Source organism: Pseudonaja textilis, chromosome 2 (genome assembly GCF_049901715.1).
Source record: "Pseudonaja textilis isolate UNSWEBS1 chromosome 2, rPseTex1.2, whole genome shotgun sequence".
Lineage (NCBI taxonomy): Eukaryota > Metazoa > Chordata > Lepidosauria > Squamata > Elapidae > Pseudonaja > Pseudonaja textilis.
This window is the reverse complement of record NC_141991.1, coordinates 31,872,999-31,885,524: the sequence shown is the minus strand read 5'-3', so window position 1 is coordinate 31,885,524 and position 12,526 is coordinate 31,872,999. Positions and strand designations below refer to the sequence as shown.

Here is a 12,526-nt window from a genome sequence, read left to right as displayed (position 1 = left end):
TTTATTGTCTTATTATTTTGGGGGGGATATAAGAAGCATATCAGTCAGGATAATTCTATTAAGCTGATCTGTTACCTATCTATTCAGATATCAAAATAACACTTTCGAGGAAATCTTCCTGCTTGTTTTATGAAGCCACGGTTCAATATATCTGTTCTGCTGGCAATATATCTATATACAGAACTTTCCATTCTGCTTTGAGCCGTAATCTGATGTAAGGTTTGAAGGTTTGTTTGTAGAAAAGTAGAAGACCACCTTTTCAATCGGATCAAAAGATCTGGAAGGCTTGAATGTACTAGAATTTCACCAGATGCTCTGTTCTCAGAACAGTAGGTATTGTGAAGCACCTAGTCACATTTTTCTGAGGCTAATCAAGTTTTACAGATATAGAAATCTGTTTATACAACTGTATATATTCTTGGAGTTCCCCTTGCAACTCCCTCACTTATCCAAATCTCAGGAGATCTGGGAGACATTCCCTTTCCAGGCAATTGGGAAAGTGTGGTGTTTCCCTCTCCATCATCAGAGACCAGATTGGTGACCCTGTGAAAAATAAGCGTTTGAAGATATTTCACATAATTGGGTCTCAGGATTCAAATAAAAAACCTGGAAGAATGGGAGCCAGTAAAGTAACATTGATAGGAAATGCTTATTTAAACATAATAACATTTAAGTCCTATTAAATTAGTAGCTATATAATTAGTAGTTTATTATTTTAACCTGTGACCATTTATTCACAATGCCCCTGGGACCAATTCTTTGTTTATTTTGGGGAAATGTTCTCTCTATCTCCTTGGTTTTTTTTGCTTAGATTTTCCAGACTCCCGGAAAAACAAATTTCAATCACATGTAGTTTGTTGCAATTAAACTATTCTCAATTCCCTATTTTGTTGGTTTATTCAAATCATAATCCTTCTTTTCTTGATTGTACCTGTATTGTATTGATTACAGTATTATTATTGTAACACAGTTATATTACAATGTTACAATACCTGTATTGATTATACCAGTATTATAAAGGAAGGAAATAAACAGGGTTTGTAAACCAGCATCATATTCTCCAAAACTGCTATGGCCTAATTGTAGTTTAAAGGGGAAACTGAAATAATTCATTTAAAAATTGATTGTTGGGAGAGTGTAAATTTTCTGCCCCATCTTTGATTTTTGCCTATTTTGAAGAGATGACATCATTGTTGATACAGAATACATTGTATGAATATGAGATATTTAATGCCCTGACATGTACTGTACTTTGCAGACCTAAAGATGTTGGGCGCCCTAAGGCAGAAGTCGCTGCTGAGTTTCTCAATAGCCGCATTCCCAATTGTGCCGTTGTACCGTATCCTTCCATGAAGAAATACTGTATGTTGCTTGGTTTCTTTAAAAATTAAAAAGCACAGAATACTTTTGGAGGTGGATAGCTGCAGGACCATCTTTTCTTTATTGTTAGAGTCATTCTGTGGCATTAAAAGGCAGTGGTTGTTCTTTAAAGCTGCGAGGAATATCCGTTCTACTTATTTGTAATATTATCATACAGATAGTCAAAACCACAATTGAGCCCAACATTTCTGTTAAGTGAGACATTCTGCTGTTAAGTGAATTTTGCTCCATTTTATGAGTTTTCTTGCCACGGTTGTTAAGTGAATCACTGAAATTGTTAAGTTAGTAACACGGTTGTTAAGTGATTCTGGCTTCCCCATTGACTTTGCTTGTCAGAAGATCACAGAAGATGATCATGTGATGACCCCAGGACACTGCAACCTTCATAAATGTGAACCAGTTGCCAAGCATCCGAATTTTGATCACATGACCACAGGGATGCTGCAGTAGTCATAAGTGTGAAAAAAACGACCACAAGTCACTTTTTTCAATCCTTTTGTAGCTTTGAACAGTCAATAAATGAACTATTGTAATTCGAGGACTACCTGTAGGTAATTGCACCTTGGAATCTTCTTAACTAAGCACTTATTCTGAGACATGTATTTTAACTTTGAAATATTACATTAGAATAATGCAGCATGAAAATGGATTTATTTTCTAAGGCAACATTATACATTACTGATGAAATACACAATAGCTGATGTTAATTTTTGCTTGTCCAGACTTGTGTCCCCTCATTAACATTTTTAAGTAGTTCAGAGCCTTTCAAGGATTGAAAAATATTAAGAAAAAAACCACACACTTTATAAACCCAAAGACATATTTGTTCCAATAGGGATATTCAAGTCACTCTCCTGGAAAACTAAGGTGTGATCAGTAAGTGGGGTCATATATGACCTGACTCAATTTTACAACTTTTTTTTATGGTTGTTGAGTCACCACAGTCGTTCAGCAAATCTAGAATATCCAATGGCTGTTTTTGCCATTTTCTGCTGGAAAATGGTAAAAATGTTGCAAATTGTGGCACATGACTGTGGAACACAACAGGTCATAAATGCAGATGGGTTGCTAAAACATCCAAAAGGCAATTATGTCATGACAGGTGTGTGTGTGTCTGTGTTTCTCTGTGTGCATCAGTCGTAATTTTGAGGACTGGCCGTAGTAGTTTTTTAAAAAATCCATCATAGCTTCAAACAGTCACTAAGCAAGGACTACCTGCATGATATCAGCATTCTTCTGAAATGGCCAGTTTGGTATAGTCTAGAAGAAAAATAGAACATTTGAATGTTGTCCAGAACAGTAGTGCTTGGACTACTGTTATATGAGAGTTTAAATGATCTATTGGGCAAGGCACTGGAATTAGGACTGGGTAAACTCAAGTTCTTACCTTAGGTATAGAAGCCAACTGGATTTCTTTGGGCCAAGACAGTTTCTCAGTCATAAGAAGACAATGGCAAAACCCTCCCAAAAATGTTGCCCCAAAACCTGCATGGGGTTTTGCCAGGAATCAGTTCTGACTTGAAGGCAAAAAAGAGAATATTCCAGCAACTGTTTGCCACAGTATTGGGTTACATACTTTCAGAAACCCATAGACGGAACATGCACTGCCATCTATTTTCCTCCAGTTGTTGAAAATGGTTAGTTTATTTCATAAAAGCTGCTGTACTTCATCAGTTTATTTTTAAATAATGTTTCACATGTTTCAAATAACAGTTAATCAATTGGGGAGCCATTTAAAGCCATTACTGTTAATGTTAAATATTTGTTTTCTTTGTAGACTGATACTATTAATAGCCATTCTACAGTGGCCTAATAATTGTTTAAAATATTTCCTTTACTATGTGTTTTTAGACATTATAAAAAAATTCAGGATCTGGATGACAGTTTCTATAGACGTAAGTTGTCATGCCCTATTGTGAAAATAGCATTTTTCCAAATAAGATGATAATCCTTTCCTTAAAAAAGAGAATTCTCAACTCATACACTATAATTATTATAGCTAATTATTTGGAATAAAGGAGTGATTATATTTGTTTTCTTTTAGAATTTCATATAATTGTATGTGGTTTGGATTCAATTATTGCAAGAAGATGGATAAATGGCATGTTGGTAAGTATTTTTATTAAAATTTGTGGGTTTCTTTTACAAAATACAGACATTAGAGTTCAGTAATTCAAGAATGTTTCATTTTTAGTTTTGATATAAAATATATGATAACATTCTTTTTAAGTACATGGTCATGGACATTTTTTCCATAAATTTCTTTTAGTCTTGGATTAGTGCTCAAAATCCACATAGGTGATTCACAAGATTATGACTTAGAAGTAGCACAATGAATTTCACAATGATTTTGATAGAACTTCAATAAATTACTTTGTTTTCCATTATTCTGAATGTTTTTCCCATTCATATGCTTTTATATATTTTATAAAATGTATATAATTTGATATAATTGCAGTATAATTTCAAGAATATTTTTTCTATTTAAGAAAACAGATATATCAAATTAAAATTTGAAGAATGGCTTTAACACGTAATTGCCTAACTTGTATTTTCCACCAGCACCAATTTATTATGACAATTGATAGGTTCTAATGCATTGGTTGTTTTTAGATGGTTGCAGCTGCTGACAACCCATGCTTTTCATTTGTAATATAAAAATTAGAATAGCATTCTCTTGCAGTCAAGGATTATATTGCATATATAAATTGTGTCAATATATACTTCATTTGCACCAATAATATGAGCCACTATGGGGTTGAAATTACTTGAAAAGGACAATATACAGTCAGTGTATTTACAGAAATGAGACATAATAAGTTCCTCTTAGTTTTGTAAAGATGGATTGTTATAATTCTGTCGCACTCTGGACCAGAAATGGCCACTGCTGTTAATCTTGTAATTATTTCAGATACCACCACTTCTGCTTAGGTTGCTGAATTATACATTTTGTTGCTGAGACAAAGAAGGAAAGAACCTAATACAATACATTCTGTTTTGTTCCCTAGATTTCCCTTTTAAACTATGAAGATGGGGTGATAGATCCAAGTTCAATTATACCTTTGATTGATGGTGGAACAGAAGGTTTCAAAGGAAATGCACGTGTGATTATTCCAGGCATGACAGCTTGTATTGAATGTACGCTTGAACTTTATCCACCACAGGTAGCTGAAAAATAATTATCTTTTAAAAATAGTCATCCTTTTAAACCTCTTGCAAAATTCAAGTTATTCATTTATTTCTTCCAGGTAAATTTTCCGATGTGTACAATTGCTTCAATGCCTCGTCTACCCGAACACTGTATTGAGTATGTTAGAATATTACAATGGCCCAAGGAGAAACCTTTTGGAGGTAAATCAGTTTAAGAAATGAAATAATGTACAGAATGTCTCTCGCCTTGTATGATACAGTTAAGATCATGCTAAACCTGCTTCATTCTATTGTGGTTTTTCTGATTCTTTTGGAAAAAGTCAATGCTTGTAAAATTTATTCTAGCTGTAATGAAGCCTGCCCATTAAGGTTGTAAGTCTTCTAGATGTAAAATGGGTCCCCACATGACTGACCTGATTTTATGTCCTTTTAATTTTTGTGGTGGTTGTTAACTGAATGCCAAGATCATTACACAAACCTATCAGTGGCGGGTTGAAAAATAGGTTACCACCGGTTCGGTGGGCGTGGCTTGGTAGGCGTTCTTTGTGTGTGCACACACTTTGCGCGTGCATACATGGCAAACACGCATTTTGCACACACGCAGAGGCTTTCCTACTCACCTCCTGCAAACCTGCACCCTTCCTGTCGCTTCAGCAGTTGACACGCGGCAATCTGCTGTGCCATGCAAAGCAGCTGCGTTTCAAAAGCAGGGAATAAAGGTCAGTATGGTAGCCCGGGTGGGCAGGTGGGCCCAACAGCAGCTCCTCAGAGAGAAGTGGTTCGGTCTCTGCTCATCTTTGGCACTACCGGTACGCCAGAACTGGGCCAAACCTATAGAATAGCACCACTGAAGCCTGTTGTTTGCTTTAAAGATTGTTTTTGCTGAAAACCAGAAGTAAATAACAAGGGAGGGGGTTGTCAGAAATGTAAAAATGCAGGACACTACAGAACACTTCTAAATGCAGATTGGTTGCGAAGCACCTGAAATGTCACATCATTTCAGGGAGGACATTAGGCCCAGGTCTGTTATAATTTTGAATGGTTGTATATCATTCAAAGTATATAGTTTTGATATCAAATAAATTACAATTAATTAAGATTGTATGTTTAAATAAAGTGCTTTATCTATTCTGTTGCAGAAGGTGTTTCCCTAGATGGAGATGACCCAGAACACATACAATGGATCTTTGAAAAATCTATAGAGAGGGCATCACAATTTAATATTAAAGGTCTAACCTATAGGCTTACACAGGGTAAGATTCAGCAAGAACTCTTGGTCAACTTTGTACTTTTGTTTTGATGATTAACTTTTTATACTCAATGGTTACATAGAATGGGCTGGGCTGTTTTTTATTCATGTGCCGTGCAAGTACTCTGTTGTGACCCACAGAATGGACAGGCCTGACATTTTAGAACCTATGTTTTCACAGTAAAATATGCCCTTCTCCAAAGTTGAAAAAAGTCTGAAGTGTTAACTCTGATCAGTTAGTTAGTTAGTTAGCTAACTATCTATCTAGCTAGTTAGTTAGTTAGTTTAATGCCCTTGTTGTGAACATCACCATCCATGCTCCTTGTGATCCCAGATAGGGCTGAGTCAGAAAGCCTGGTAGCAAGAAAGAATGGTTTTTCATTCCAAGTTGAATTGCTGCTGTTAATTCTAAAGATACTCTGCTTGGAATTATTGTTAGTCGCTAAGTCAGTCCCCAGGTATACAACATATTTTATTGGTGTTTTTTGTAAAAGAAATAACATGGCATATGATGCTTCCCCAAATGCAGGAGTTGTAAAGCGGATCATTCCAGCAGTAGCATCTACAAATGCTGTAATTGCAGGTATAGTACTATCAGAAATTAACTACTTGTTTGTGTTTAACAATAATGCTGGGGATTCCAGATAATAACGGAATAGTTTCTGATGGTTTTCTCTCTATACAAGATGAGCCTAAAAAGACAGAAAAAAAGAATTTTATGGTACATACTTAGCAGAATAACTTAAATGTATCCAGAAAAGGAAGTTCATAGCAAGTTGAAAGGGGCTTATTACCAATAAATTGTAGTGAAATTAATGGGGTTTATTTCCAAATAAATAAATTTGGCTAGAGTTGGCTGAAAACAGTTGAGTAGAAGGTTAAGTCTTTAGTATGTTATATTTCAGCAATTCTATAGACAAACTAGACTTGGGGAACATAGGGTTAAAAGTTCTGACTATGTATAGTTTAATATATAATTTAGTACTAAAATTACTTTTTCAACTAGAATCATGAACTGTATGGGGAAAAATGCCGATAATCCATTACTATTAAAAAAAATGGGAGACGAGAAACCAGGAGGGGTTGCTTTTTGAGTGGGGAGGGGGGTTGTTTTTATAGAAAAACCTTACACCAGGGCTGTCAAACTGCCGGCCTATGGGCTGGATGCATCAAATGCTGGCCATGCCCACAGCCAGTTTAGCGAAGAGGGAGAAAAGTTCCGATATGTCATATGACACCGCCGTGATAACATGAGTTTGACACCCCTGCCTTACACAGCAGGTTTGGCTTTCCCTGTCCTGACTAACTTTCTAGATGTTTGTGAAAACAGGGCTCTTTCTGAAATCTTTTAAGTAGTTAAAATTGACCAATTGAAAGTTAATTATTATTGGCATATAGTTTAGAAACTGCCTTGAACAGTTCACAGTTATGACAATGATGAAAAAATAACTTGGTGACCAGTGTGCACTTTTACAACCTTTGCAGCATCTTTCTGTTTCACGTGTTCACCATTGCAGTCAGTATGTCTTGTCCTATGTCTAGCCCTTTTTCCCCCTCATGCAGGATGAAGAGCTTGCTTCGATATCTCTTCCTGAGCTGCTTTCTCTGCAACATAGTTCTTAACTAAAAAGTGCTAAATGCAAGTTAATAAGCAGAGCTTGGTAACTTTAATTGGTTAATTAGAACCCCCCCACTTGCTCCTCCTGCTGCCTGATACTGACAAGACTCTATAATCAGTTTTACACTAAAGGCTTTTGTTTGCTTCCTAAGTGGCTGGGGGCTTACTGTAAGTGCACTAGGCAAACAGTGGCATTAGTGCATTGTTCTTGCTCTATATTCCCCATTGTATAATTGTTTGCACTCTAGTAATCCCATCCTCACCAAAGTGTGTAAATAGAAGCATTAGTTTCCTTCTTGCTAATTATGCCAGTGCTGGGGTGAGCATTCCAAAGGAAGGTGGGTGAAAAGATTTTGCTTTTTTACTTGACTTCCTTGTGAGTCAAGTTCCAGAGACTTTCCCTGCCCATGCTTAGTATGTAACTTTATTTGAAGAAAATCTGACTTTCTTAAATACTAACATATCAAAACTTTTGGGAATCTTTAAACACAAGTAAAATTCTTATATTTCAGGGTTGTTATAAACAGTGTGTTTTACCTATACTTTTCCCTTTTAGATATTTAAATAATTTGGCTATTTTTCTATTTCTAGCTATATGCGCCACTGAAGTCTTTAAAATAGCCACAAGGTAACTTCTTTAATATTTTTGTGAACTAGCTGCTTATAAAAACTTAGCAGGCTTCCTGCTGATATACTAATAGTTGTTTCCTTGCAGTGCATACATGCCTCTGAACAACTATTTGGTATTCAATGATGTTGATGGTCTTTATACATACACATTTGAAGCTGAAAAGAAGGTTAGTATTGCTGCATACAGTTTTCTTACCGTTGTTTGGTTTTGATCTTCAGTAACTTTCTTCTCAAATATTCTACCCCAAAACTCAAAAGTATTTTAACTATCCTAATTCAAAATTCTGTATTCATCTGTCTTGTTGGCTGTTGGAAGGGGCATGTTAGATGGTGGTAAGAACTCATCCGATAAGGTTACTAAAGAAAATACGATGTGTTCCTGACCTAGAGTTGCCATTGGTATGGATGGCAATGTATATATCACACTGATTCCAGCGCTGGAGGAAATTAGCATATTTTAATAGATGCTTCAATTGAATTTTGTTCAAAAGCTGCAAAAATTCTAAGCCATTAAAACCACAGAATCAGCATACTTTGTCAAATGTTCATTTTACATCTATACAAGAAGTTGGTTATATAACTTCTTTTATGCTCCCCTATTATTAAGCAAACCAATTAGATTGGAATAATAAAAGACAATAAATAATATCATTTGATGAGTTTCAGTGAGTAGAAGTGGTTTCCATTAGTAGAAAGAAAGGGGATAATTTCCTTCCTCTTGCAGCCACCTACATGTCCTTCAAATCTTTTCTGATATCCTTGTAATTTTTCTGGACTCTTGACCAAATATTCTTCATTTTCTGTTGTCCAGCCATAGGTTGGGCATGTGACCAGGCAAACAGATTTCTTTTAGAACAGGTTAATCCTCTTTAGATTTGAATGCCTATTCTGCATATGTGAATTTAGAATAAAAAAGATGGCCCTGCCAGTATTCTTTTTGACTCACAGTTAGGGATGCTAAAGTTAACATACATCTGTTCAACAGCAATATTTTAGTTATAGGCTACGGAGCAATAACAAACCTTTATAAGGAGCAAAAATACTCAGTAATACCTGTTGCAGAAATTAGTAGTTCTTATATACTCTTATACATTGAAGCATATAGCATTGATTGTGATTCCCTTTTTCTGTTAGAAAATTCTGATACAGCTCTATGCAAGCATAATCACAATAGCGCAGGACTAAAAATAGGTTTGCAAGTACACAGATTTTGTAATTCCGGGTATTTACTCAGGGGAGCTGAAATTTGGAATGTTCAGAAAATTGGTTGTCTATCCCTGAATTCCACTTACTTCCTGGAATGCTAGCATAAGAATTTCATGTTCACACATATCAAACATCACTGATGACAGAGAATTTTGGATTAGTTAGTAAGCTGTCATGTGAACCTGAACATAAAGTTAGACTTTATGTATGAAGAAAGAAAGAATAACAACAAAGACAGAGACTGACTTTTTTCCCACTTGAATAAAATTCCTTGTATGTTTCGATAGGATTTGAGTCAATTTGACAGAGCAGTCCTATATCAAAATCAAGGAGCTCTGACAGATCCAAGGCTTTGCTTCAATAGAAGGGACTAATTGATCAGAGACTAGTTAGTATTGGATCATTCAGATTTAAAAGTGCTCCTGATCCATTCCTTTGAAAACTTTATTTCCCTCACTTCAGGAAAGGATACTCACCATAGAATTATACCCTTTTTGATTTCATTATTACTTTTTAAAATATATCAGATGTTTCATTTGTTGCTTTTTAGGAGAATTGTCTGGCTTGTAGTCAGCTTCCTCAAAATATAGAATTTTCTCCATCGGCTAAACTACAGGAAGTCTTGGATTATTTAACAAATAGTGCTTCACTGTAAGTATTGGATACAGTTATTTATAGATTTGTAATTAATATTAGAATCTGAAAATGTAGGTTCAGTAGACCATGGAGATAGTTGTTTTAAAAATTTAACTAGTTGTCTTGATTTTTTTTTTCTTTGCACAGACAAATGAAATCTCCTGCAATAACTGCTACAATATATGGAAGAAATAAAACACTTTATTTACAGGTAACACAAACACACACACACACACATATATATATATTTGTGATCCATTTTAGCACTCACATTTGTGCAGATCTAAGTAAAAATCACAGAATGTGTGTTTGGATCTAGGTAAAATAATAGAATGCATGTTGTATATTTTTTCTTCTTCTGCAGTCAGTAGCTTCAATTGAAGAACGAACAAGGCCAAACCTTTCAAAGACTTTAAAAGGTAATCTTTAACAGTTAATAATTAAAGTATGTTGGGGCATGCCGCTAAATTTTTAAAAAAGTGCACACACTGCTTGATGTTTGTATTTATCTGGTATGCAATAGGTGTCAGAAAATGTTTCTAAAAATTGCTTTAGGCAAATATGGCACTGACATGTAATAAAATACAGTGGCATCTTGTTACACATTAAAATAATTTTCTTCAAGGCTTGTAGTTGTTGAAACAGCAATATAAGGCAGGTATATCACACTATTAGAATGTATACATACAAAGTGATAAAATCTGTCAAAGGGGTTTGATTTAGTTTTCAGTCTTTTTTCTAGACATGTAGAAGTTCTGTGGGCCACAGTCATCTTAGTGAGATTCCCATTATATAACTGCATAGTGGAAAGAAAAGTGAAGTGATGGAGCAGAGACATGAACATTGTCAGCTGAGCACCATTTTTGTTGTGTCATTGCAGCAATGAATTGATTGAAAGAATTATATTGACAGTATTAGAGTAAACCATGTGTTATATGAAACCATCAATGACCAGCAGCTTTACAAATAGGAATGTTAAATTCCTATAAAATCAACTTGCTTTTGAGTTGTTTGTGCAGCTTTTTAAGCTTTTCATATTTTCAGTGACGAGTTTACCTACCACTTTTATTGAAAAGGCAAAAACAAGAGTCAGTCCATTTAGAATCATTAGCTTGTGCTAACTGTAACAAAAATGAAAAGAATTTTAAAATAAAACTGATAATTTTATAATGACATATGTTATACAGGTACGCCTTGACTTACCACCATTCATTTAGTGACCTTTCAATATTACTACAGCAATGAAAAAAGTGACTTAGGACCAATTCTCACACTTAAGATGGTTGCACCATCCCCAATGGTCATGAGATCGAAATTGAGTGCTTGGAAAATGGCATGTTTATAGATAGTTGCACTGTCCCAGGGTCACGTGATCACCATTTGTAACCTTCCCAGCTGGCTTCAGACAAACAAAAACAATGGGGAAAGCCAATTTGCTAAGTGACTGCATGATTCATTTAGCAGTTGCAGTGATTCACTTAACAACCGTGGCAAAAGGGTTGTAAAACAGGGCAAAACTCATTTAACAATTACGTGACTTGACAATGGAAAATTTGGGCTCAATTGTGGTTTTAATTCAAGTGTTACCTGCAGACAATAATAATTTTGAATGAACGTAATTATAAATATTTTCTTGAGGAACAGACGCTTTGTATCTGCTCTATTTCAGTTTTCTCCAAATGTGTTTTTGTTCCATAAAAATTCCAGATTTGTTTCCTTTGTTTCAATTCTGGAAATATAGAAATGACTTTAAAATATTATGTTTTTTTAACTTTGCAGAGCTGGGCCTTGTTGACGGTCAGGAGCTTGCAGTTGCGGATGTCACAACACCGCAAACTGTACTTTTCAGGCTTCATTTTACTACTTGAAATGAATGCAGATATAAACAGACACTGAAGAACATCTCTACTTCTGTACAGAGGAAAAAAGCTTGAATTATCCTGACATAATCTCTATTTATATAAGCATTAATGAAAGTTTAAATAAATTGCTCTTATTTTAGAACTGTTCTTGCAAACCAATATTTGGTTGATGTTACCTGTGTAAAAGCTCAATGTACAGAAAGCTGTTGTATAGTAATTTTATTCAATTTGTAATCTCATAATGCCAACACTCCTATACGAAGTTCCTGAAGGCCAATGGATTCTTAAAGCAGCTATGAACTCTGGATGCACACACGAGTAAAGTGAACAGAGATTTGAAATTGCATTTCAATATGTGTACATAATTTAGTTCAGACGACCAGTTTAATAAAATAGTCTATTTCTCACTTTAGTTAAGGCTTTTATTGCATTGTCAGCTATATGTACTGCCAAATTTAGATATTTTTCCCAAACTTGAGTGAAAGATTGTATACAAGTACCATCGATGGACAATTTAATTTGTATATTGGCAAATATTAATGACTATTATGCATGGTGTTGCCCACTGATATTCAGGATTGGTGTTTCACTATTAGACTATTAATAAATATTATCTAAAATTAACCTATTTTGTTAATTTATGTGGATATTACGAGGTTGAGAACTGCAGAATGAATGTAAATTTTGATAATTTGTTTAAAACAAAATCCGTCACTAAACATTAGATACCAGTCAAGAAGCAGCTACCGGTATTAGTGGGTAATTACATTGAGCTAGATCTAATAACCACTAAAT

At 34.9% G+C, this 12,526-nt stretch overlaps 1 protein-coding gene across 6 annotated transcripts in view; it reads left to right on the top strand.

The window, feature by feature from the left end:
* UBA3 (ubiquitin like modifier activating enzyme 3) overlaps nucleotides 1-12,355 on the top strand; it is a 21,766-nt gene extending 9,411 nt beyond the window's left edge. For all 6 annotated transcript variants that reach the window (XM_087923644.1, XM_026722224.2, XM_087923648.1 and 3 more), the window contains 13 exons: nucleotides 1,259-1,339; nucleotides 3,232-3,275; nucleotides 3,425-3,489; nucleotides 4,389-4,544; nucleotides 4,629-4,731; nucleotides 5,670-5,783; nucleotides 6,309-6,362; nucleotides 7,989-8,025; nucleotides 8,113-8,194; nucleotides 9,784-9,884; nucleotides 10,017-10,080; nucleotides 10,234-10,288; nucleotides 11,649-12,355. In XM_087923644.1, coding sequence (XP_087779770.1) covers nucleotides 1,259-1,339; nucleotides 3,232-3,275; nucleotides 3,425-3,489; nucleotides 4,389-4,544; nucleotides 4,629-4,731; nucleotides 5,670-5,783; nucleotides 6,309-6,362; nucleotides 7,989-8,025; nucleotides 8,113-8,194; nucleotides 9,784-9,884; nucleotides 10,017-10,080; nucleotides 10,234-10,288; nucleotides 11,649-11,737 — 1,045 coding nt within the window. In that variant the 3' untranslated portion in view covers nucleotides 11,738-12,355. The remainder of the gene's footprint in view (nucleotides 1-1,258; nucleotides 1,340-3,231; nucleotides 3,276-3,424; nucleotides 3,490-4,388; nucleotides 4,545-4,628; nucleotides 4,732-5,669; nucleotides 5,784-6,308; nucleotides 6,363-7,988; nucleotides 8,026-8,112; nucleotides 8,195-9,783; nucleotides 9,885-10,016; nucleotides 10,081-10,233; nucleotides 10,289-11,648) is intronic.
* The last annotated feature ends 171 nt before the right edge of the window (nucleotides 12,356-12,526 follow it).